Source organism: Perognathus longimembris, chromosome 15 (assembly GCF_023159225.1).
Source record: "Perognathus longimembris pacificus isolate PPM17 chromosome 15, ASM2315922v1, whole genome shotgun sequence".
Lineage (NCBI taxonomy): Eukaryota > Metazoa > Chordata > Mammalia > Rodentia > Heteromyidae > Perognathus > Perognathus longimembris.
In genome coordinates, this window is record NC_063175.1 from 38,629,514 (window position 1) to 38,652,074 (window position 22,561).

Sequence of the window (22,561 nt, forward strand, 5' to 3'; positions counted from 1 at the left end):
CTCCTGGACAAATGTTAAATTTCTTTTTTTAATTAAAAATTATCATGAATTCATTGTACAAACAGTGGTAGGTTATTGTGACATCTCCATACATGTATGTACACCTATTACCGCATTAACGCCCTCTATCATTCTCCATGATCTACCCTCCCCTTCTCTCTGTGTGTGTGTGTGTGTGTGTGTGTGTGTGTGTGTGTATGCAGATACTAGGGCTTGAACTCAGTGCATTGTGTTCTTGCTTGACTTTTTCACTTAAGGTGGGCACTGTACAGCTTGAGCCACATTTCCACCTCTGACTTTTTGGTGGTCAATTAGAGATAGGAATTTCTGGGGATTTGTGTGCCTCAGTTGCCTTCCAATCTCAATCCTCAGATTTCAACTTTTTGAGTAGCCAGTATTATAGGCTGGAGCAACTGATGCCCATTTCTTCCCCTGCTTCTTGAATCAACTTCAATAGGTTTCCTTATTTTGTTTGCATACATACATATAAAGTACTTGTACCTGGGCTATCTTCACCCTCATTTACCCTTTTCACTCTCTCTCCTCCTTCTGCAGATATCCCCTCCTCCACAAGAGAGCCTGTTTTCCTCTCCTGACACTCTTTGTTTTTCAGTGTGTATTAACAGTACCAAGGGACCTCTGTGGTATTTCACCAAACTATGAATTTCTTAATTAGAAAGTCATGGTGTTAGTTGGGCATGGAGGCTCACTCCTGTAACTCCAGCACTAGCGAAGTGCAAGCTAAGGAATTGTGAGTTTGAAGCTGGCCTGAGTTACATAGTGGGACTTTGTCAAATAAAAAAATGAAGAAAGGAAAGAGGAAATGAGAGAAAAGGAGAGAGAGAGAAAGAGGAGAATGAGAGAGAGGGAGAAAATAATAGGAGAAAATGACATGGGTAAATCATATCATCCTATTAGAATGGGCTAGCCGGTTGGATGTTTTTCTGGGACCTTCTATCATGTCACTCAGCATGGGATGACTCACTGGCTTCAAATAGAAGGGGGTCAGGTGGATGATGAACTAATAAGCATTTGTAGTTCTTTCTACTCCAAAGAATCCAATCGCAGTGTCACAATCCTCTGTGGATGCTTCCAACATACCTCATCACTTGTGACACACTGTTGTGACAGCTGATTCACATGTAACCACAATGCATTCCGGAAGAAGTTTATTCGTTCACATTCTTGAGCTTCAAACACCTACAGAAAAATAACTACATGTATATACACATGCACCCGTTTACTCTGGGTATGACTTAATGTCAACTCCTAATTATCTGCATGCTGATTGTCTAATTTAGGGGACTTCCCCCAGGACCAGAGAGAAAGGTGATAAACTCATTACAGACAAAAAAGTGCAAATGGATTCTAATTTCATATGAACACAAACAGGACTACATAGAGTTCTTAAGGTAAGGAGAAATGATGATCCCAGCAGGGGACACAGGTCTAAGGTTCACCTCTGTCTGGGTAGGCTGCCAGAATATCATTTTGAAAACACTCTCACATTGGGATGAATTAATTATTTCTTGCTTTCTTTTTTTTGCCTGTCCTAGGGCTTGAACTCAGGGCCTGGGCATTGTCCATGAGCTTCTTTTGCTCAAGTCTAGTGTTCTACCACTTGAGCCGTAGCACCACTTTCAGCTTTTTCTGAGTAATTTATTAGAGATAAGAGTCTCACGGACTTTCCTGTCTGGGCTGGCTTTGAACCATGATCCTCAGATCTCAGCCTCCTGAGCAGCTAAGCTAGGATTACAGATGCCACCGGTGCCCCGCAGGGGGTGAACTCATTTGACTGGAAAGATGGTTATAATTATTTAAGTACATAGGAGACCATTTACTTGTCTTTTATCTTCGTGTATGTTTAAGTTTTTCCTTAGCAGCAAAAAATTTAAGTCACTACATAAACAGTAGGCTTTTTGTTTTTGTTTGGGGGTTACTAGGCCTTGAACTCAGAGCCTTGCACTCTCACTTGTCTATTTTTACTGTGTCCCTGGGAGCAGGAAAAGGCCAGCTAGGTGGGATAAGATCTTGCTAGAGCAAGAAGCAGCCGGGTTTTCTACTCTCAGAGGGAGAGGGGCCCAGTGAACCAATGGTTCTCATTCTCCAATGCATGGAGATTGCTGGGCCCCCTTCCCACAGTTCATGATTCTAGAGTTCTGTGGTTAGGCTAAGAATATTCATCTCAAACAAGTCTCCAGCTGATGCTGATTCTGCTAGTCCTGGGGCTATGGAGTAGTCATTAGGAAATGTGTACACATGGTGACAGAAACTTGAGGAAGTTACCAAATTATTCTTTCAAAGTTCCTCTGGGAAATCATGAGTTTGTATGCAGGAAATGAAAAAGGTAATAGTGAAACAGATATGAAGAGAATTAAAAAGCAAACATCTGAGAACCAATCTTCCATAGTCTGCTTTTCCCCCCTTCCCACCTAGCAAGTACAGGCAAGGTGCTCAACCGTAATTACTGTATGCATCCCACCACTAACTGATTTGGATGGTTCAGGCCTGCCAAATCAAACATTAAGCCAAAATGGACAGTGTAGTACAGTGTGATCCACATGGAGAAGAGGTGGATAGATGAGGTTTGGAGGTGAAAGGAAGTATTCCAGTTCTGTGATTTTTGTTTCAATTAATTTCCTAATTTCTAACTTACTGTCAAGCTCCTTAACAAATGAGAAATGGGACACTAAAATAAGAGGGCAGACCAAGAAATAGATGCTCAGGTTCTGGGCTGAAGTCCTGGGCCCTAACTCCCCTCCCCACCATTCTGAGCCACTCTGGGTTCTGGGTACCTCACACGCCTTGATGTGCTCGCTCTGCCAGTCTTCTCGGACCTTGTCCAGTGTGTTGATGTGCTGCATATACACTTTGTCTGCAGTGGAGGGAGGAGCCTGGGGTCAGAAACTAGATAGGTTCATCTGAGTTTGTGATGAACTCACAAGGCCCCACAGAGCTCTGAACAATTCTGGAAAGTCATAATTCCTACCTTCTTCCTACTGTGTATCCATACATTATTTATTGTAAAACGACTTCTCTCAGAGACACATTTAGGATAATGTAAAGTCACCACCAGTCCTCCCCAAATCCATGGCAGCAAAATCCTCACCTGAGTCCTCCACTGCAGACTTTGAAGTGGCTAGTTTCACAAAAAGCTGGGAGGATACAAAAGAGCAAGAGATCAGCTAAGCCAGGCTTTCATAAGTAAAACCCATGTAAAAGCAATGACTATGGAGAGACAAGTTCTAGTCCAAGTCCAGACTGCGTTTCTCTCAAGAGTAAACCATTCAACTTGCCCTTAATTTTCTCACCATTAAAAAATAGCCAGAAAGCATATTGCCATATATCTTCATCAACATAGCCCTGCCCGCTGGTTGTCAATAACTTTATATTCTGCTTTTATAGTATGAAATTTACAGTTCTCTCAAACAATCTGACAACAAAGAACCTATGGGTTTTAGGGGTTGGGAATGTGGCCTAGTGGTAGAGTGCTTGCCTAGCATGCATGAAGCCCTGGGTTCAATTCCTCAGCACCACATATACAAAAAAAAAGCCAGAAGTGGCGCTGTGGCTCAAGTGGTAGAATGCTAGCCTTGAGCAAAAAGAAGCCAGGGACAGTGCTCAGGCCCTAAGTCCAAGCCCCAGGACTGGAAAATACACACACACACACACACACACACACACACACACACACACACACACACACACACACACGGATATATAGCTATATATGAGTTTTGAAAAGACATTAAACAAAAAAGCAGATCTCTTATATGTCACCCCATATTCCTCAGCCAGACATGATTTCTCTAACCCCAAAGAGACAAGAATTTTTCTGGTTCACAGGGCTCAAATGTCCTGAATGGAGACATTGCCACGGGCTTTGGTCCATGTGTGCGTGTTCCTTTTCTAGGGCTTGAACTCAGGGCCTGAGTGTTGTCCCTGAGCTTTTGTGTTCAAGACTAGTTAGTGCTCTACCACTAGAGCCACAGCTCCACTTTTGGCTTTCTAAATGATTAATTGGCGATAAGAGTATCAAGACTTTCCTGTCTGGGCTGGCTTCCAACCACAATCCTCAGATCTCAGCCTCCTGAGTAGCCACTGGCATCTGGCCAGGCCCATTTTTTAAATTAAGATTCTTAGTTACTTATTGATTTAGTTGATAGAATTTCACTATGTAGCCCCAGCTGACCTCATACTTTTTATCTTCCTGCCTCAACCTCTCCAGACATGTGCCACCACTCTCAGCCCTCAGTTGACTTTATATGTATATAGGTAAATCTCAATTTTTTCAGTTCGTGGACCCTTCTAGATACCTTTTCTTGTTGTTTTGGGTTTACCGCATTGGCACTCCGGTGGACGGCTTGCTCAGCCTCATCTTTATCTCGGCATTTCTGTTCATAGTTCTTCTTTGCCTTTGTTATTATAAACAAAGAGAAAATGGAGACAAGTTGAGCACACTGTAGTCCTGAAAAGCAGTCTCCTAGCTTTCAAGCCCAGCACAGACAGGGGACTCTGGCTAGTGTTGTGATTACCACCAGTCATGGGCCTCTGAAAACAAATGCTCACTTTATCAATCATTTTACCTTCAGATTGCTAAGGCTTTAAAAAAAAATAAGGAAAGCCAGGTCATTTAAGGTTGGGTTTCCCCCCAAACACTAAACTAATAAGTAATAGCATAAGTGAAATGTTATTTGAGTAGGGATATGCTTTTTCACAGCATAGGATTTCAGAAAATATCACCATTATTGCCCCCTACAGCAAAAAAAAAAAAATGACAATAAAGTATGACTCACATCCATTGTTTTCTTGAACTGTAAGTTTCTTTGTTTATGAGCAGCATCCATTATGAGCTCTGTCTGTGAAAAGAATGAATGTATTCTCATTAAACACAGAAATTGTTATTAATACTATAGTATCTTGAAGCTAAATATTCCCTGTGAATTATTCTGTTTAGTCTGCAGACCTCCCAGAATGCAGGTGTGCTTTCTATTTCCCAAAGAGGAAACAGCAAAACATGGAAACTAAAAACAGTCTGCCCAGGTCTTATGTGTGATTGATGATGACCTTTGAATTTGGGCATGGAACACCAGAGCTTGAACCCCAGGTTTCTGCACTCGTGGATCATCTCTGAGCACTCTCTTCAGATTATCTGGAATCAAGGAACTCCAGTTTCATAAAGAAATTTTAGGACTTGAGTGTGGCTCAAGTAGTAAAACACTTGCCTTGCAAGTATGAGGTCCCTAGTTCAATCCCCAATATTGAAGGAATTCTAAAATGTAAATATCAATTACATTTTAAAATAAGTCTTTAAAATCAAGATTCATTGTACTCACAAATTGACCTGTTGGATTGAAATCCCTTGGCACAACTACTTATAATTAAAAAATAATAGGGCTGGGGATATAGCCTAGTGGCAAGAGTACCTGCCTCGGATACACGAGGCCCTAGGTTCGATTCCCCAGCACCACATATACAGAAAACGGCCAGAGGTGGCGCTGTGGCTCAAGTGGCAGAGTGCTGGCCTTGAGCGGGAAGAAGCCAGGGACAGTGCTCAGGCCCTGAGTCCAAGGCCCAGGACTGGCCAAAAAAATAAAAATAAAAATAATGGTCTCTGGCTTAGTGGTAGAGTGCTTGTATAAGGTCCTGTGTTTGACTCCTTGGTACCACATAAACAAAAAAAAATTAACTTTAAAAAGAAGTATATTTTTTTTAAAAAGAAAATAAAAATAATAAATTATGAAAGTAAATGGGGGTTGTAGGCGTGGCTCAAGTGGTGGCCCATACCAAGTTCCCCCCAAAAAGTAAATGAATAAATAAAAATAAAATGATTCTACACTAATGTGTTTTTAATCTATGGAATAAACATTTGGGGAAAAGAGAGGTCTTTATTCTGTAAGTTTACATCAGTGCAACTAAATTAGTGACATAAACATCCATTTCTGTGGCCCATCAGTGACACACCTTTTGTTTTTCTTGTTGGGTTTGTTACTGATGCTGCTGCAGCTGTTTATTTTATACAGCCCAGGTTAGCCCTGAATTCATGTCTTAATCTTACAAGTGCTAGGATTATAGGCATACATGACTATGCCTGACACCAGTGACAAGTCCTTTCCCAGTAAGCTACCCAGGCAATATGAAGGAAGTAAGTGGTTGTAGGACAGCTAAAAGACACCACTATGCTTTTCCTTACCCTAGCAAAGGTCAACTCTTCCATCAAGTTCATTTAAGAGCAATTCTTCGTTGTGGCGGGGATGATAATGGTGTTAATAATAAAGATATATCTCTCAGACACAAGCATAATGCCTCACATTTATCAGATGTTTCAGGAGTGGAAAATGACTGTCCTATGGGTCCTATAAGGCCTATGAAATCATTTGCGATGCAACAGGATAGACATATATACTTCTCATCAGCTGCCCTTGGATCATCTGCTTGTGTTAATAATTTTGTATGGTCTATAAATGACGATATAAATATCCAAATGGCCCTTTGCAGAAAAAAGACTCCCTAGCCCTGTGTGATAAGCAGTTTTCATGCAGCACAACAATAGTATGAGTACTATTATCTCTATTTTCCTGATGATAATAAACTTGATGAACTTACCCCAAGTAGCAGAAATCAGCAAACAATAGAGCTAAAACTTGAATCCAGGAGCCTGACTCTGGTACCCTGGTTCCTAGTCATTAACCTAAACTACCATTATCCCTTTGATAGCTCTATAAAACCAAACAGCATAACAAACTGAAAAATACAATTTAAAAATGAGTAATGCTGGTGATTTTGTGCAAAAACAATAAAATAATATTGAAATGAAATTCAAATGTAGTTCCTTCTGGATCTATTAACATGGAGAGTTCTTTGCTGCTGTTTTTTTTGTTTGTTTGTTTGTTTAGTCTGTGTCTCTGTGCCAGTACTGGGGCTTGAACTCAGGGCAGTACTGGGGCTTGAACTCAGGATCTGGGCCCCATCGCTAAGCTTTTTCACTGAAGGCTAGCATTCTATAACTTAACCCACAGTTTCACTTCCAGCTTTTTGTTGGCTAAATGTACCTAAGAGTCTCATTGACTTCTTTCCCTGGCCTGTCTTCAAACTGAGATTCTCAGATCTCAGTCTTCTGAGTAGCAAGGATTCTAGATGTGAGCCACCATAGCCCCTGCTAAAAAGTGTTTGTCCGTTACCATGTACATAGATAACATATTTTCAAGATATTTGGGTACAGTATTTGAAATAGTCTCACTTTAGGGTGGACTTTGTGGAGAATATGAAATTCCCTTGAAAGAGCCCCAAGGGGCCTTCAGAGAGCCCAGTAGTTATCTTCCAGCCTGGATGGCAACACCCACTGGCAGGAAGGAAGATATAAACACTGAGGGCAGACAAGACTTTAACTTTAGCTCCACATGGAAAAACACATGGCAGATCTTTGTCATGCCAGTCAGGGAGCTGTGGCTCACAGAAGTGACTGTGTCCCTCTGCCTAGAGGAAAAGCCAAATTTATTTATTTAATAATGATTCCTGATGTGGTCTAGTTACTGGAGCAGATCAGTTAGCAATGTTGTTTGATGCAAAATCCTTTTTAGTACAAATATACATTTCATGCTTTTCCAATTGAGAGCTGCTACTGTTATATAGTTGGTGGGTTGATACAGGTCTCCTTATCTCCAAGTTCTAAAACAACATCTGCTCCAAGCACCTCAGAGGTGTTGCCAGTTTCACCACTGACAAATATTTTCACTTTCTATCTACCTTCAGGAAGTCCTGGCATTTGAAAGTTGGCAGGAACCTAGAAAGTAGATACCCAACTCTACCCAGATACGAGAGCCTTGGGATCTCAGATTGGATATGCTTTGCTCAAGGTCACCCAGTGACCTTCTGTCTACTACACCATCTTTACATAAGCCCCCTCCCTTATGCCATATTTACTTATAGAGTGACCTACTCATGGTTGACCCTAGAGAGTGAAAGCTCCTCTTTCAGATATAATGAGGAGCAAGGAGAAGTTCCCTTCTAAAACTCAGACTTTTCCTTTTCTCAGACCAAATCTGGTGGAAATTCGAATTTTATTTTGATAACACAAAAGAAAGCAAAACCACAACCATTTCTGCCCTAGGATGGGAGAAGAAGAAGAGAGGGGAAAAAGGAAGGAGAGATTTGTGAATGACCCAAATAACCTAGAGATACATTCTTGAACTAGCTGCTTTGTGGTCCATTTTCCTGCTTGCCTGTACTTTTTTCACTCTGATTCTACAAACTGGAATCATGCTTCTCAGTAACAAGGAGACACTTGCTTTTGGAGTTGGCTCTCTACATAAACAGCACAAATCCCTTCAAAACCACTCTGATCTTATTCCATATTCCAAAACAGTATGAATACCAACAGTATGAATACAGCATAACTGGCCATTTTCTGTCTTCATCAAACCAAAGACATTTCTGGGGTGGAGAAGAAATCTCAGCATCCTTAAACATCCAGATTTCTGAGCATGAGATCCAAAGACTCCTTCCTTATCTGCCAAACCCAGAGAGGCTCCTGGCCTTTTACTGTACCAGTACTTTCACCCTATTCCTGCCAAGAGGCTTTCCTCGAACCACAGATGAGGTTATACATCCCCCACCTATGAGTGTTCAGGTGTCACTTTCATTTCCCTGTCTCCATAGAAGGCTCATCATGATTTATCCCTATCTAGGGTCAAGTCAGTCTATCTAGACATGTGTTATGCTTAGGGACAGTGAGATGGCGGTGTCCTTGTTGGTGTCCATCTCTAGAAAACATGTGCTTTATGAGTGAGTAGCCATAAATGTCTGACCAGCCATTCTACCTGTGCTTCTCCTACCCATTTATTGAAAGAACCCAACTCATGGTTTTTCTTGATAAGTGGAAATGCCTTTATTTCCAAGAAACTGAAGATCATTGTGCGTGAAGTTTGACCCCTGAAAATAAGAAGTTAGTATTGACACATTTTCTTCTAGAGTGTTTTTTTATTCAAATATAGAAATGATGAAAGTCCTGAGTTCACGTTGATGTGCAAAACTGCAAATTCATCAATGAACTTTGGACTTGTCATTGCTTTGAAGGTATCTGCCTGACAGAGAAGGAAGTTAGTTGATAGCAAGGAAGCTGAGCATAAGCTAATCTATTGCTTAACCGAATTCACAGCATGCTCTAACAATAAGTACTTGGTCAGTGTAATTTGTTGGAAGGGAAGTTTCAGAAGCTTTGCAAAAGCATCAAAATTCTACTTGAAAGGAACCATGCCAAAGACACTTGAAAACGCAAGGAAATGACTTTCCTCTGCTCATAGGAATTGTGTACACATTGACTCTGATTGTGGAAGGTATTTTGCTTCTAACAATAAAAATTTAATTTCCCTAGAAAGAAAGGAAGGCCTGGCAATGTCCTGCAAAAAGGATCTGGCCATCCAATTGGTTAACAGGCTTGCTATGTCTGCTTGGAAAAAGGCTTTGGGACAGATGGCCTCCTCATATCTAATACATGAGCATTAGAGAATGTGTGAAAGTTCCTGTTCATGTCTGCACTTGTTTCTGGGAAAGAGGCACCGCACAAAAATGGGATGAGGCCATGGTTTGCTAAGAGCAGTGTATGAGGTAGATGTAAGGCAAGCAGGCAGGTTCTCATGATACTACTGCTCATCCCAGAAACCACTGGCTACCAGGGACTAGTGGGCTTGGACTTCAACATAGAACCAAGGCAAAGTTTCCAAGATGGAAGGAGGGGTGAATGGGGAAAGGAGGGAAGGGAGAAAAGGAGAGGAGAAGAGGGGGAAGAGAGGAGCACTGTTGTGTGGGTGTGGGAGCTGAGATTTTCTGCAGGAAGAAGAGTGACATTTTCACACATGCACAAATCCAACCTTTTTCCGTTGTAGCTTTTGCTTTTCCCTGAATTCTTCCATCTTCTTGGCCTCTTCTCTTAGAGTTTGTGCAAGCTGAATGTGACATTGGGCCACACTGTCGACTTCTGCAAATAAATTTTATAAGACAATAATCAAAATCTATATATGTCCAAGTTCAAATATATAGAACTATACAATATTACAAACACACATACACACTACTGCTACCATGACTAAACATTGATATTTTCATTTTAAAACATAGGTTAAAAATACTACTGAATTTGTTTACCCTTTGTTCCTCCATTTCTATGTCCAAAGACAGAAAAATGAAAAAACAAAACAAGAAGAAGAAAAAAAATGTGTTCTGGTCTCATCCTATAGATTCTGAACCACTACCATGGTAAAATATTATGTATAATATAGACCATAAATGTATAGCACCTATGATATATATGGTCTCTATATGGAATTTTTATGATATATATGCCATGTATATAAACCATCATATATATATATATAGTATATACTGTGTTTCTTGCATGATCTCTGGCTTACAACATACTCCTCTGCCATTAGCTGATAATAGAAATTCCTTACCCTATTTTGTCCGATAAGAGGTCAAAGACCATCCTCATTCCAAAAAATAATGACCTCTGGTAGGACACCACTTACCTAACTATAGAAACACCTGAAGCACCAGTGTTTAGAAAGCCTCAGAAGCAGGCTCTGAGCACTATAGGGTCTGGGGGCCAGCTTACCTGCACAGTACCCTTTAAAAAGCAAAGTGCCAGGACTCACCCTCAATTTCCCAGCTTCTAGTTATCACTATAGATTAATAATCTGAGCTACATAAAATTCTGCTGGCTGGCTGGGCACCAATGGTTCATGCTTACAATTCTAGCTACCCAGGAAGCTGAGATCTGAGGATCAAAGTTCAAAGCCAGTCCAGCTAGGAAAGTCCATGAAAATTTTATCTCCAATTAACCACCAAAAAGTTGGACGCAGAGCTGCGACTCAAGTGGTTGAGTACAAAAGACATCAGGGACAGAGCCCCAAGTCCCAAGTTAATGCCCCATGACCAACACACACACACACACACACACACACACACACACACACACACACACACACACACACACTTCTGCTGGCTGAAGTCCAAGTTAGATTTACAACCAAAGGCAACAATACAGAAAGAAGAACTTGGAGATTAAGAGATTCTGCTGAGAGCATGGTGACTCCTGCCTTCCATCTAACCTCTGGGTGGAGAAAAATAATTATCCATCTGAGAAAAACACAAAAAGATATTACCTTTTCCCTGAAAACAAGGCAGAAAAGTAGAACTTCACTTCAGCAGAGATGATCCTGACAGTTTGAATATCAATATTTCCAATGACTCTGTTCCCTTTATCATACTCAAGAAGCATGATTAAACTAGAATGCCCGGGAAATACATTTTAAAAAGAAATCCAAAACATGAAGGAGCTCCATCCCACTGGGATATCCTCTGAAGAGGATGATAGCAAACAGGGGAAAGGACCCTGTCATTGCTAGGATGTAGCATCCTGACTCTAGGGAGAAAAAGAATTAAGAGGAGAGCTGGGAATGTGGCTTATTGGTAGAGTGCTGCCTACCATGCACGAAGCCCTGGGTTTGATTCCTCAGCACCACATAAACAGAAAAATCCAGAAGTGGCACTGTAGCTCAAGTTGGCAGAGTGCTAGCCTTGAGCAAAAAGAAGCCAGGGACAGTGCTCAGGCCCTGAGTCCAAGCCCCAGGACTGGCAAAAAAAAAAAAAAAGAAAGAAAGAAAGAAAGAAAAAGAATTAAGAGGGGATTGAGATCTGAAAGTTGCATTTGAAGCCAGCCTGGGCAGAAAAGTCTATGGAGATTCTTATCTCCAATTAACCAGGAAAAAGCTGAAAATGAGATGTGGTTCAAATAGTAGAGCATTCTCAGTCTCTCTCTCTCTCTCTCTCTCTCTCTCTCTCTCTCTCTCTCTCTTTCTCTCTCTCTCTCTCACACACACACACACGCAAACACAAAGTTTTAAAAACAACTTACGCTGCTTGAAGACTTCAAGGGCCCGCTTCAGGGTGCTAGAGACCAAGAATATATATTTATAATTTCAGGGCTAGAAATTATCTGCTTTATTATAATCCTTTTGCATGGTTCTCTATGTCTACATTTTAATTTATAGCTATGGATTCATTCTTGTGAACTTGAAAAGAAAGTGAAAGTCCAAGTGTTCTTAAGTTGAATTTCCTCAAGTGAGGAAATTCCTCACTGTCTTCCTTGGCTAGAGAAAGATGCCAAAACTCTTTGTGCTACATTTCAGAACAGTATCAGCAGAGCACTGAACCAATTATGAAACCCTTTAAATTATGGGTTCTTAGATGATGTCCATACAGTCAGCCACATATATGAGAGAGAATGTTCCTAAAGTAGGCATATGTTCTGGCAATTTTTGCATCGTCAAAGTTGTCGATGAATGATTGAAGTATTGAATTATGGTGTGGGACTCTCGCATTGGGCTAAGACTATAGGAGAGCACCAAGTAACTCTCTTATAGCTATCATAAACTACAAAATACTCATAAACCATAAAATATATTTTGTCATGTTATTTCAAATATGTCATTTCAGAAATATATATATAAGTAACAAGAAGCCCTAGTATACATTTATACATAATATAATCTTTTCATGTGCAGATAAAAAAGGCTTTAAGGAGCTAGATGCCAGTGGCTGACACCTGTATTCCTAACTGCTCAGGAGGCTAAGAACTGAGAATCATGGTTTGAAGCCAGCCCAGACAGAAAGTCCATGAAACTCTTACCTTTGGTCAACCACCAAAAAGCTAGAAGTGGAGCTGTGTGGTTCAAGTGGTAGAACATTAGCCTTGAGCAAAAAAAGCTCAGAGACAATGATCAGGCCCTTAGTTCAAGCCCCAGGAGGCACAAAAACAAAACAAAAAGACTTTAAGGAAACTAGAAATGTTAATTGACGTTTTATGACTTCATAGTTTATTTTTGCCTTCTTTCTGGTTATCTAAATTTTTCACAATTGAAAAACATTTTCGAAAAGCATTACTTTTATGTTTCATCCACTGACTGACCACCTTGACCTGTGGATGCAGCAGAAGACCCAGTAGATCTCATCCAAATGAGAAACCAGAAATGCACTTGCCAGCCACCTACTTGATCTCAGATTGTCCACATGGCTTCTTCTTGGAGAGACTGAGTAGATCTTTGCCATATTTCTCTTCAATCGATGCCCTGGGGAGACAGAAGAGAGTATCACAGGTCATTTTTGGAGCTAACTCCAAAAAAGATCTCCAGATCTCTGCCTCCCAAATAGCTGGGGTTGCAAGCACAAGCCACTGGCTATATTGACAGTTTCTTAAATTGTTAACAGCTTGGAAAGAAACATTAAAAACTTTTTTTTAAAGAAGAAGAAAAAGGATAGAAGCCAAGAATGGTAGTACATGTCTGTAATTCTATGATCTGAGAAACTGAGGCAGGAGAATCATGAATTCACAGTAAGACTGTCTCTCAAACTCACACAAATAATTTGGGGAATATCCACATTGAGTAATGTTCTTTGTTTTTTTCTTTCTTACTTCTTTTCTTCCTTCCTTTCTTTCTTTCTTTTTCCATATTAGAAGCTAAACCCAGGGCCTTATACATGCTAGCATCTATTCTGTCATTGAGCTACATTCCCAGCTCAACAACTTTATCTAAACAGAGACAGAGAGAGAGAGAGAGACTCTCCTTTTTTAGTTTGCATTTCACTGGCTTCTAGTGTGGTTGTACACCACTGTATATACTTACTGAACATTTTATTTCTCCTTCTGTATTGTCATCCAATTTCTCCTGAATATTTAGCCTTTTTCCTATTATTTTGTAGAAGCTCTTCATGTACTATGAATGTGGTACTTATTCCTACATATTTTATAAAGTTTCTCCATTTCTTTTAAATTTTATTTTATTTATTTACTTGTTTATTTTGGCTATACTAGAAATTGAACTCCAGGACTCATGCTTACTAGACAAGTGATCTACCACTTAAGCATTCTCCAATCCACTAATTTTATGTATTATATTAAAATCATACAGGCCAGGTGCTAGTGGCTTATGCCTGTAATCCTAGCAACTCAGGAGGTTGAGATCTGAGGATTGAAGTTCAAAGCCAGTCTGGGCAGGAAAGTCTGTGAAACTCTTATCTCCAATTAACCACCAGAAAACCAGAAGTGGCACTGTGGGTCAAATGGTAGAGTGCTAGCCTTGAGCAAAGGAGCTCATGGACAGTGCCCAGGCCCCAAGTTCAAGTCCTACCACTAACAACAACAAAAACCGTATTTGTTACTTGTTAAAATAAGCAAAAAGCACAAAGGAGATAGTAAAATTCTATCAACTGAAAAATAATTTGTTTAGTGTCTGGTAATGATTATAATGGGCATTCCTTTATATAAATATGCAGATAGGTGGGACAAACAGATATATATCACAAATAATTTTATTACTGGGTTGGGGGGAGGGGGGGGGAGTTGTAGTACCAGGGCTTAAACTCATGGCCTTGAGCTCTTGCTTTTTCTGCTTAGGCTGGTGCCCTGCCACTTGACCTACACCTCCACTAAGATCTTTTTTCTGATTAATTGGAGATAAAAATCTTATAGACTGGGCAGAGAATATGGCTTAGCGGTAGAGTGCTTGCCAAGCATGCATGAAGCCCTGGGTTTGATTCCTCAGCACCACTACACAGAAGAAGCCGGAAGTGGTGCTGTAGCTCAAGAGGTAGAGTGCTATCCTTGAGCAAAAAGAAGCCAGAGACAGTGCTCAGGCCTTGAATCCCAAGCTCCAGGGCTGGCAAAAAAAAAAAAAAAATCTCATAGACTTTCCTGCTTGGACTGGGTTCGAATCACAATCCTCAGATCTCAGCCTTCTGAGCTAGGATTACTGGTGTGAGTCACCGACCCCTAGCCACAACAAATAATTTTTCTGTGTGTGCCTGTCCTGGGACTTGAACTCAAGGCATGGGTTCTATCCCTGGACTTTTTTGCTCAAAGCTAATTAGCACTTATTTTATTACTTGAACCACAGCTCCAGTTCTGGCTTTTGGGTGGTTAACTAGAGATAAAAATCTCTTTCCTGCCTGGGCAGGCTCTGAGCTGTGATCCTCCGATCTCACCCACCACAGTAACTAGGATCACAAGTGTGTACTACCAGCCCCTAACCATAACAAATGATTGTTAAAACTTAAGTATGAAAACTGATTTTTAGTTTCTTGGGGAAGAAGGAAAATGAAGTAAAACTGAAGGAATTCTGAATTTGTTTCTTTGCCACAGGCAAAAAAAAAGTTCATAAGTGATCTTTGTAAGATTAAAAGAAAAGGTTTATGAAAGTACTCAAGAGGATTGAGATGTTAAAATAGTTCTTCCTTCTTTCCTTGCTTTCCTTCTTTTGTGGCTGAGGCACATTTTCTTGGCTGCTGTGCTTCCTGTTCCGTAAAGACTGTTTGCTCAGGGCTAGGGATATAGCCTAGTGGCAAGAGTGCCTGCCTCGGATACATGAGGCCCTAGGTTCGATTCCCCAGCACCACATATACAGAAAACGGCCAGAAACGGCGCTGTGGCTCAAGTGGCGGAGTGGTAGCCTTGAGCGGGAAGAAGCCAGGGACAGTGCTAAGGCCCAGGACTGGCAAAAAAAAAGACTGTTTGCTCAGAAACGAGGAGAGGATGCTCTTTCTTGTCCTTCTCACATGGTGCTCTACCTCACTGTTGGAACTAGACCCCGTTCTTCTCATGCATCTGCCCTGCAGTTTTTCTTGGGTCCTAATATTGACTCTAATTATAGAAACAAATGCATTTGAATAACAAGAAACTATTTCTACCCTTTCGATTTCCCATTGATTGAATTTATAGAGTCTAAGTTATGATAGTATGCAATGAAATTAATTTTTTTTTTTTTTTTGGCCAGTCCTGGGCTTGGACTCAGGGCCTGAGCACCGTCCCTGGCTTCTTTTTGCTCAAGGCTAGCACTCTGCCACTTGAGCCACAGTGCCACTTCTGGCCATTTTCTGTATATGTGGTGCTGGGGAATCGAACCCAGGGCCTCATGTATATGAGGCAGGCACTCTTGCCACTAGGCCATATCCCCAGCCCTGAAATTAATTTTATTGTGTGTCAGTACTGGGACTTGAACTCATGGCCTTGAGCTCTTGCTCAATTTTTTCCTCACAGCTGGAGCTCTACCACTTGAGCCACATCTCTACTTCTGAACTTTTGATGATTAGAAGATGAGTCTCTCAGATTTGTCTACTCTTGTCTTCCTGGGATGGTTTCAAACTATAATCCTTAGATCTCAGCCTTCTGAGTGGCTACGATTACAGGTATGAGCCACTGGCACTTGGCAAACATGAACTAGTAAATAAATGTTTAGATGAATTAATGTTTAAAATGAATTTATTATAAACCAATTTCATTCACATTAATGTTTACAATTGATTTATATTGCTAACATTAATGTTTAAATTTACTGCTAAAATTTTTTACATGCAAAATTGTGTTAAGGCTATTTATTTTGTTTGTTTGTTTGTTTTTGTTTTTGTTTTTGTTTTTGGCCAGTCCTGGGGCTTGGACTCTGGGCCTGAGCACTGTCCCTGGCTTCTTTTTGCTCAAGGCTAGCACTCTGCCACTTGAGCCACAGCGCCACTTCTGGCCATTTTCTGTATATGTGGTGATGGGGAATCGAACCCAGGGCCTCATGTATATAAGGCAGGCACTCTTGCCACTAGGCCATATCCCCAGCCCCCATTTATGTTTTTTAAAACTATATATCCTATGTGTGTCTCATCCTTTTGGAATTATGCACACTAAGAATGCTAGAGGGGCTGGGGATATAGCCTAGTGGCAAGAGTGCCTGCCTCGGATACACGAGGCCCTAGGTTCGATTCCCCAGCACCACATATACAGAAAACGGCCAGAAGCGGCGCTGTGGCTCAAGTGGCGGAGTGCTAGCCTTGAGCGGGAAGAAGCCAGGGACAGTGCTCAGGCCCGGAGTCCAAGGCCCAGGACTGGCCAAAAAAAAAAAAAAAAAAAAAGAATGCTAGAGAGGGGGCTGGGGATATGGCCTAGTGGCAAGAGTGCCTGCCTCGGATACACGAGGCCCTAGGTTCGATTCCCCAGCACCACATATACAGAAAACGGCCAGAAGTGGCGCTGTGGCTCAAGTGGCAGAGTGCTAGCCTTGAGCAGGAAGAAGCCAGGGACAGTGCTCAGTCCCTGAGTCCAAGGCCCAGGACTGGCCAAAAAAAATAAAAAAAAAAAAGAATGCTAGAGAATCTTTTGTGGTTTCCAGAAAAAGGCACTATCTAATAGTCTAACATTAGGGCAACCACAGGCAGAATCTGTTCCCCCTGGAAAACCCTAGAATGTGGTAAAGAGGAATTTCCAGGAAGTGCAATAGCCTGCTCTTAGGAGAAAAGATGGAGCTTTACTGAAGTGAAACTGCAGTCTCATCCGCTGGAAGCCAGAGGACTCACCATGCAATCAAAAGATGATGCCCTCACCCCCAAATGGGAACTACCAGGTCCTAGGGCCTGAGGCCAAAAGAGGAGCCACCAGGACCTTAGAGAAATCACCACTGACTAAGTAAGACTTTCCCTGCCTTCCCTCCATCCCAATGCACCCTCTCATCTGCTCATCCATTATGATGTCCTAAATATCAATGATGTGCCAGGTATCCCACTAGAAGCTAAGACCATAGAGATGATAGCAATATAAGAATGCCTAGCAGAGCTCATAGCCTTGTGGAAGAGAAAGATGCTAACCCTACTTTACAACTGATTGGCCATGGCCATGTACAAATGTACAGATCCTATTCCTTTTTGTTTTTAACTGCGAATTTTTTTTCTTTCTTTTTTTTTTTTTGCCAGTCCTGGGCCTTGGACTCAGGGCCTGAGCACCATCCCTGGCTGCTTCCCACTCAAGGCTAGCACTCTGCCACCTGAGCCACAGCGCCCCTTCTGGCCGTTTTCCATATATGTGGTGCTGGGGAATCGAACCAAGAGCTTCATGTGTAGGAGGCAAGCGCTCTTGCCACTAGGCCATATTCCCAGCCCGCTAATTTATTTTTTAACTTTTTAATTGTAAAAGTGAATACATTAATTGTAAAAATTGATGGGTTTCATTGTGACCCTTGCATATATCATGGTTTAATCAATCCATTCCATCCTCCCTACTGCCCTTTCTTGCCTTCCCTTCTCTTTCCCACCCCTACCTCCACCCTATTTCTCCTCCTTCCCTTTATAGTCCTTCTATATTGAACTCATCTTTTTGTTGTTGGTTTTCTTAGTTCCTTAAGACAGAGTCTCAATATGTAACCCAGATTAGTCTTGAATGAGTTATCTTCCTATCTCAGCTTCCAGAATGCTGGTATTACAAGAGTATGCTATTATGCTCCGATTTTATTATTTTTCCTTCTATTTTTTTGTTTGTTTCTAGATGTGACAGGAAACATGCAATGTTTGTTTTTCTTCTCTGTGTGTAGGTTGGGGTATAGTACTGGGGCTTGAACACAAAGCCTTGAGCTCTTATGTGGTTTTTCTGCTTAAAGCTGGTGCCTTATCTCTTGAACTACACTTAGGGCTTTTTGTTGGTTAACAGGAGCTTTGTCAGCCAGAGCTTGCTTCAAAACTCCTCTATCATTCAATCTTCAGATCTCAGCTTTCTACTTAGTTATGATTACATGCACGAGCTGGCAGTACTTGGCTGTAATATCTGCCTTTCTGCATCTGAGTTATTTCATATAACATGATGATTTACAGTCCCATCCATTTTTCTGCAAACAATGCTACAATTCCCCCTCAAGACTACTTAGCAGGCTACTTTCTTCACAAAGCTCTCCTTGAAAATCCTAGTTCAGTGCTGGCAAAACTGGTTCAACACATGCAACAAACTAAAAGTAGATCCTAACATATCACCCTGCACCAAAATCAATTCCAAATGGATCAAAGACCTATAAATTAAAACAGATACCCTGAAAACACTAAAGGAAGGAGTAGAAGAAACGTTTGGGCTCCTTGGCACAGGACAGAACTTCCTTAACAAAGACCCAGAAATACTACAAATCAAAGAAAGGATGGACAAATGGGACTGCATCAAACTGCAGAACTTCTGCAGGGCAAAGGACATAGCTCGCAAGATAAACAGAAAGCCCACAAATCGAGAAAAGATCTTTACAGGCCATACAACAGACAAAGGCCTCATATCTAAAATATATGCAGAACTAAAAAAAATTACATTCCTCCAAAACAAAACCGCAAAGAACCAATAGCCCCCTCAACAAGTGGGCTAAAGACTTACAAAGAGACTTCTCTGATGAGGAAATGAGAATGGCCAAGAGAAAAAGTGCTCTACATCACTGGCCATAAAAGAAATGCAAATCAAAACAACAATGAGATTCCATCTCACCCCAGTAAGAATGTCCTATATCAAGAAAACTAACAATAACAAATGTTGGAGGGGATGTGGCCAAAAGGGAACCCTACTTCATTGTTGGTGGGAATATAAACTGGTTCAGCCACTCTGGCAAGCAGTATGGAGATTCCTCAGAAGGCTAAGCATAGAGCTCCCCTATGACCCAGCAACCCCACTTTTGGGCATCTACCCAAAAGACCACAAACAAGAACACACTAAAGCCACCAGCACAACAATGTTCATCACAGCACAATTTGTCATAGCTAGAATATGGAACCAACCCAGATGCTCCTCAGTAGATGAATGGAAAATGTACATATACACAATGGAATTTTATGCCTCTGTCAGAAAGAATGACATTGCCCCATTCGTAAGGAAATGGGAGGACTTGGAAAAAATTATACTAAGTGAAGTGAGCCAGACCCAAAGAAACATGGACTCTATGGTCTCCCTCATAGGGAATAATTAGCACAGGTTTAGGCAAGTCACAGCAGAGGATCACAAGAGCCCAATAGCTATATCCTTATGAACACATAAGATGATACTACGTGAAATGAACTCCATGTTATGGAAACGATTGCTATATCACTGTTGTAACTACTTTCAACGTGCTATGTGTAACTGTAGCTTCTATTATTGATGATCTTCTTGCATCTCCTTCCTGTGGTGTACCTGCACTATCTCTGTATCTTATCTGAGTACATTGGAAACCGTGTATACTGGTATTAGAACTAGGAAACTGAAAGGGAATACCAAAATCGAGAGACACAGGGTAAAAAAGACAAATGATTACAAAAGCAATACTTGCAAAACTGTTTGGTGTAAATGAACTGAACAACTCATGGGGGGGGAGGGAAAGGAGGAAGGGGGAAGGAAGAATGAGGGAGGAGGTAACAAACAGTACAAGAAATGTATCCAATGCCTAAGGTATGAAACTGTAACCTCTCTGTACATCAGTTTGATAATAAAAATTAAAAAAGAAAAAGAAAATCCTGGTTCACTTTGTCCTCTCTCCTGTCTGAATGACCCATGTGCTGACTTCCCTCCATGAACTGATGGCCAACATCATCAAGCCTTCACCAGCAGGCTTAAACAGCCTGAGATCACCCCCAGCCTGAAGCTCTAGCAGCCTCCAAATTCAAATGGGCACTGAAAAAATGAAATCCTTTTGCCATATGCCTGACACTTGGGTAGGGGGGTTATTTTTTACTGAATATACCAGTTATTGCATCACAACCAAGCCAGAATTTCCTTGGGAAGATCCTGCTCTTAGCTCAAAGGGGATCTTACACAACACCCCGGAAGCGCCTTCAATTTCCAAAGAGGAAACAGACGTCTTGATGACGTCACTGCTGGTAGCTGGGATCAGGGCTCCGAAGTCAGAGGCATCATGTCTCATCCCAAAACCCCAAAACTCTTGTTGTCTTGTGAGCTCAGCTCCCAGCTCTTTCTGTTGGGAAAGTATTACGGGTTGCCACCCCACTAAAAAATATACATACCAAAGGCCCAGTCCGCAGTCTGGCAGAGTGTGGCCTTCTTTGGAACAGGATTATTAACTGAATGTAATTAACTGATGTAATTAACTGAAATGAGGGCATCCTGGAGTAATCCATTCCTTTACCCAACATGACAAATGTCCTTATAAGAGAACAAGGAAGAGACACGGGGGAAGAATGCCACAAGGCCATGTGAAGGTAAAGAGGGCCTTGGGAATCACAGAGCTGCAAGCCAGGGCCCACCAAGGCCTGCTGGTGATACAAGAAGCTAGGAAGGCACAAACCACATCCTCCTCCACGGTCTCTAGGAAGTCATAGTCCTGCCTCCCCTTACCCACAGATCCACCCTCCTGCTCTCAGAATCAGCCTCTGGGCTGGGAATGTGGCTTAGTGGCAGAGTGCTTGCCTTGCATGTACAAAGCCCTGGGTTCGATTCCTCAATACCACATACACAGCAAAAGCCAGAAGTGGCACTATAGCTCAAGTGGTAGAGTGCTAGCCTTGAGCAACTGAAAAGAAGCTCAGAATCAGCCTCTGCCTCCCTCTTGCTGCATGGGCCACGCTCACGCCACAACAAAGTGACCACTGTCACTCTCCACAGAAATCCAGATACCTCCCATTCCACTCACTCTCCTCGCCACACACACCCCGGTCAAAACCAAAACCAGCAAATGGCTCCCAGTCTGTGAGGGACACCACAGCCCGTCATCTTCAGAGAGGCCTACACATCATACCTTTCTTTTAAAAAGTCTTCAAACTCTTTGCAGTTTTTGCGGCCATTGTTCAGATGGTGGATGATGCTGTCATAGCCCACGGTGCTGAGGATGTCAGAGCTCTGGGGGGAAGAGCAACATGAGGTCAGACCAGGAGCAGCTCAGGGGGCCCCAGGGTACAGAGGGCAGACAGGACTAGAGAGGAAGAAGTCCTATTTGCAACATCACTGCATTTCTTTACCTCCAAGACATGAGACCAAAGAGAAGGAAGAGTGAGCATTCACACCACTGGGGAAATGTGTCCAACATGATGAAACTGGAGGACCACAGAACGGGAATGACCATGGATGATGGAGAGGAGGGCTTGAGTTCCTCTCTAGGCCTCCACTTAAGTTGAGCCAGGAGAGAGGAAGGAGCCTGGTGCCCGCTCCAGCCTCTGCCATGCCATCTTCATACTGCTGTGTGGAAACTGGATCCAGCTACTGGTCCATTTTAACCAGGGACTGTCCAAGTATTGTTCTTAAACTGGCCACCAAGCTTGGCCCTAACACTTCACTCCACTTAACCGCCAGTTAATCCACTTGAAAGTCCAGGTGTGTTTGCCTTTAGAAGCAAGCAGCTCTGAGCCAAAAACAGGAGGCAGCCCACAAAGATGGAGAAAAGAGCCCCCTGTCTACTAGGGAACACAAAGGGGAGTTGGGGAGCCTGCATGCTCCATATGGTCCAATTTCAGGAAAAAGAACTTTTTTGGCCAGCCCTTGGGCCTGGGTGCTGTCCCTGGCACTGTACCACTTGAGCCACAGCTCTACTTCCAGCTTTTTGGTGCTTTGAGACAAGAGTCTCACAGACTTTCCTGCCTGGGATGGCTTCAAACTGTCATCTTCAGATCGCAGGCTTCTGAATAGTTAGGATTATAGGCATGAGCTAGCACCCAGCTAGAAAAATAAAAGAATGTCTTAATTTTAATTTTTGTGTGTGTGTGTGACACTAGGGCTTGAATTCAGGGCCTTGCACATTCTAGGCAG

General features: G+C 41.9%; 1 protein-coding gene across 1 annotated transcript in view; it reads right to left on the reverse strand.

Annotated features, from left to right (window-relative positions):
• Pstpip2 (proline-serine-threonine phosphatase interacting protein 2) overlaps nucleotides 1-22,561 on the reverse strand; it is a 58,576-nt gene that overhangs the window by 10,358 nt on the left and 25,657 nt on the right. Inside the window, exons 2-10 of the mRNA XM_048363421.1 lie at nucleotides 21,558-21,658; nucleotides 13,050-13,127; nucleotides 11,915-11,949; nucleotides 9,870-9,976; nucleotides 4,797-4,859; nucleotides 4,317-4,415; nucleotides 3,110-3,155; nucleotides 2,796-2,875; nucleotides 1,102-1,200 (exon numbers count right to left, since the gene is read on the reverse strand). Coding sequence (XP_048219378.1) covers nucleotides 1,102-1,200; nucleotides 2,796-2,875; nucleotides 3,110-3,155; nucleotides 4,317-4,415; nucleotides 4,797-4,859; nucleotides 9,870-9,976; nucleotides 11,915-11,949; nucleotides 13,050-13,127; nucleotides 21,558-21,658 — 708 coding nt within the window. The remainder of the gene's footprint in view (nucleotides 1-1,101; nucleotides 1,201-2,795; nucleotides 2,876-3,109; nucleotides 3,156-4,316; nucleotides 4,416-4,796; nucleotides 4,860-9,869; nucleotides 9,977-11,914; nucleotides 11,950-13,049; nucleotides 13,128-21,557; nucleotides 21,659-22,561) is intronic.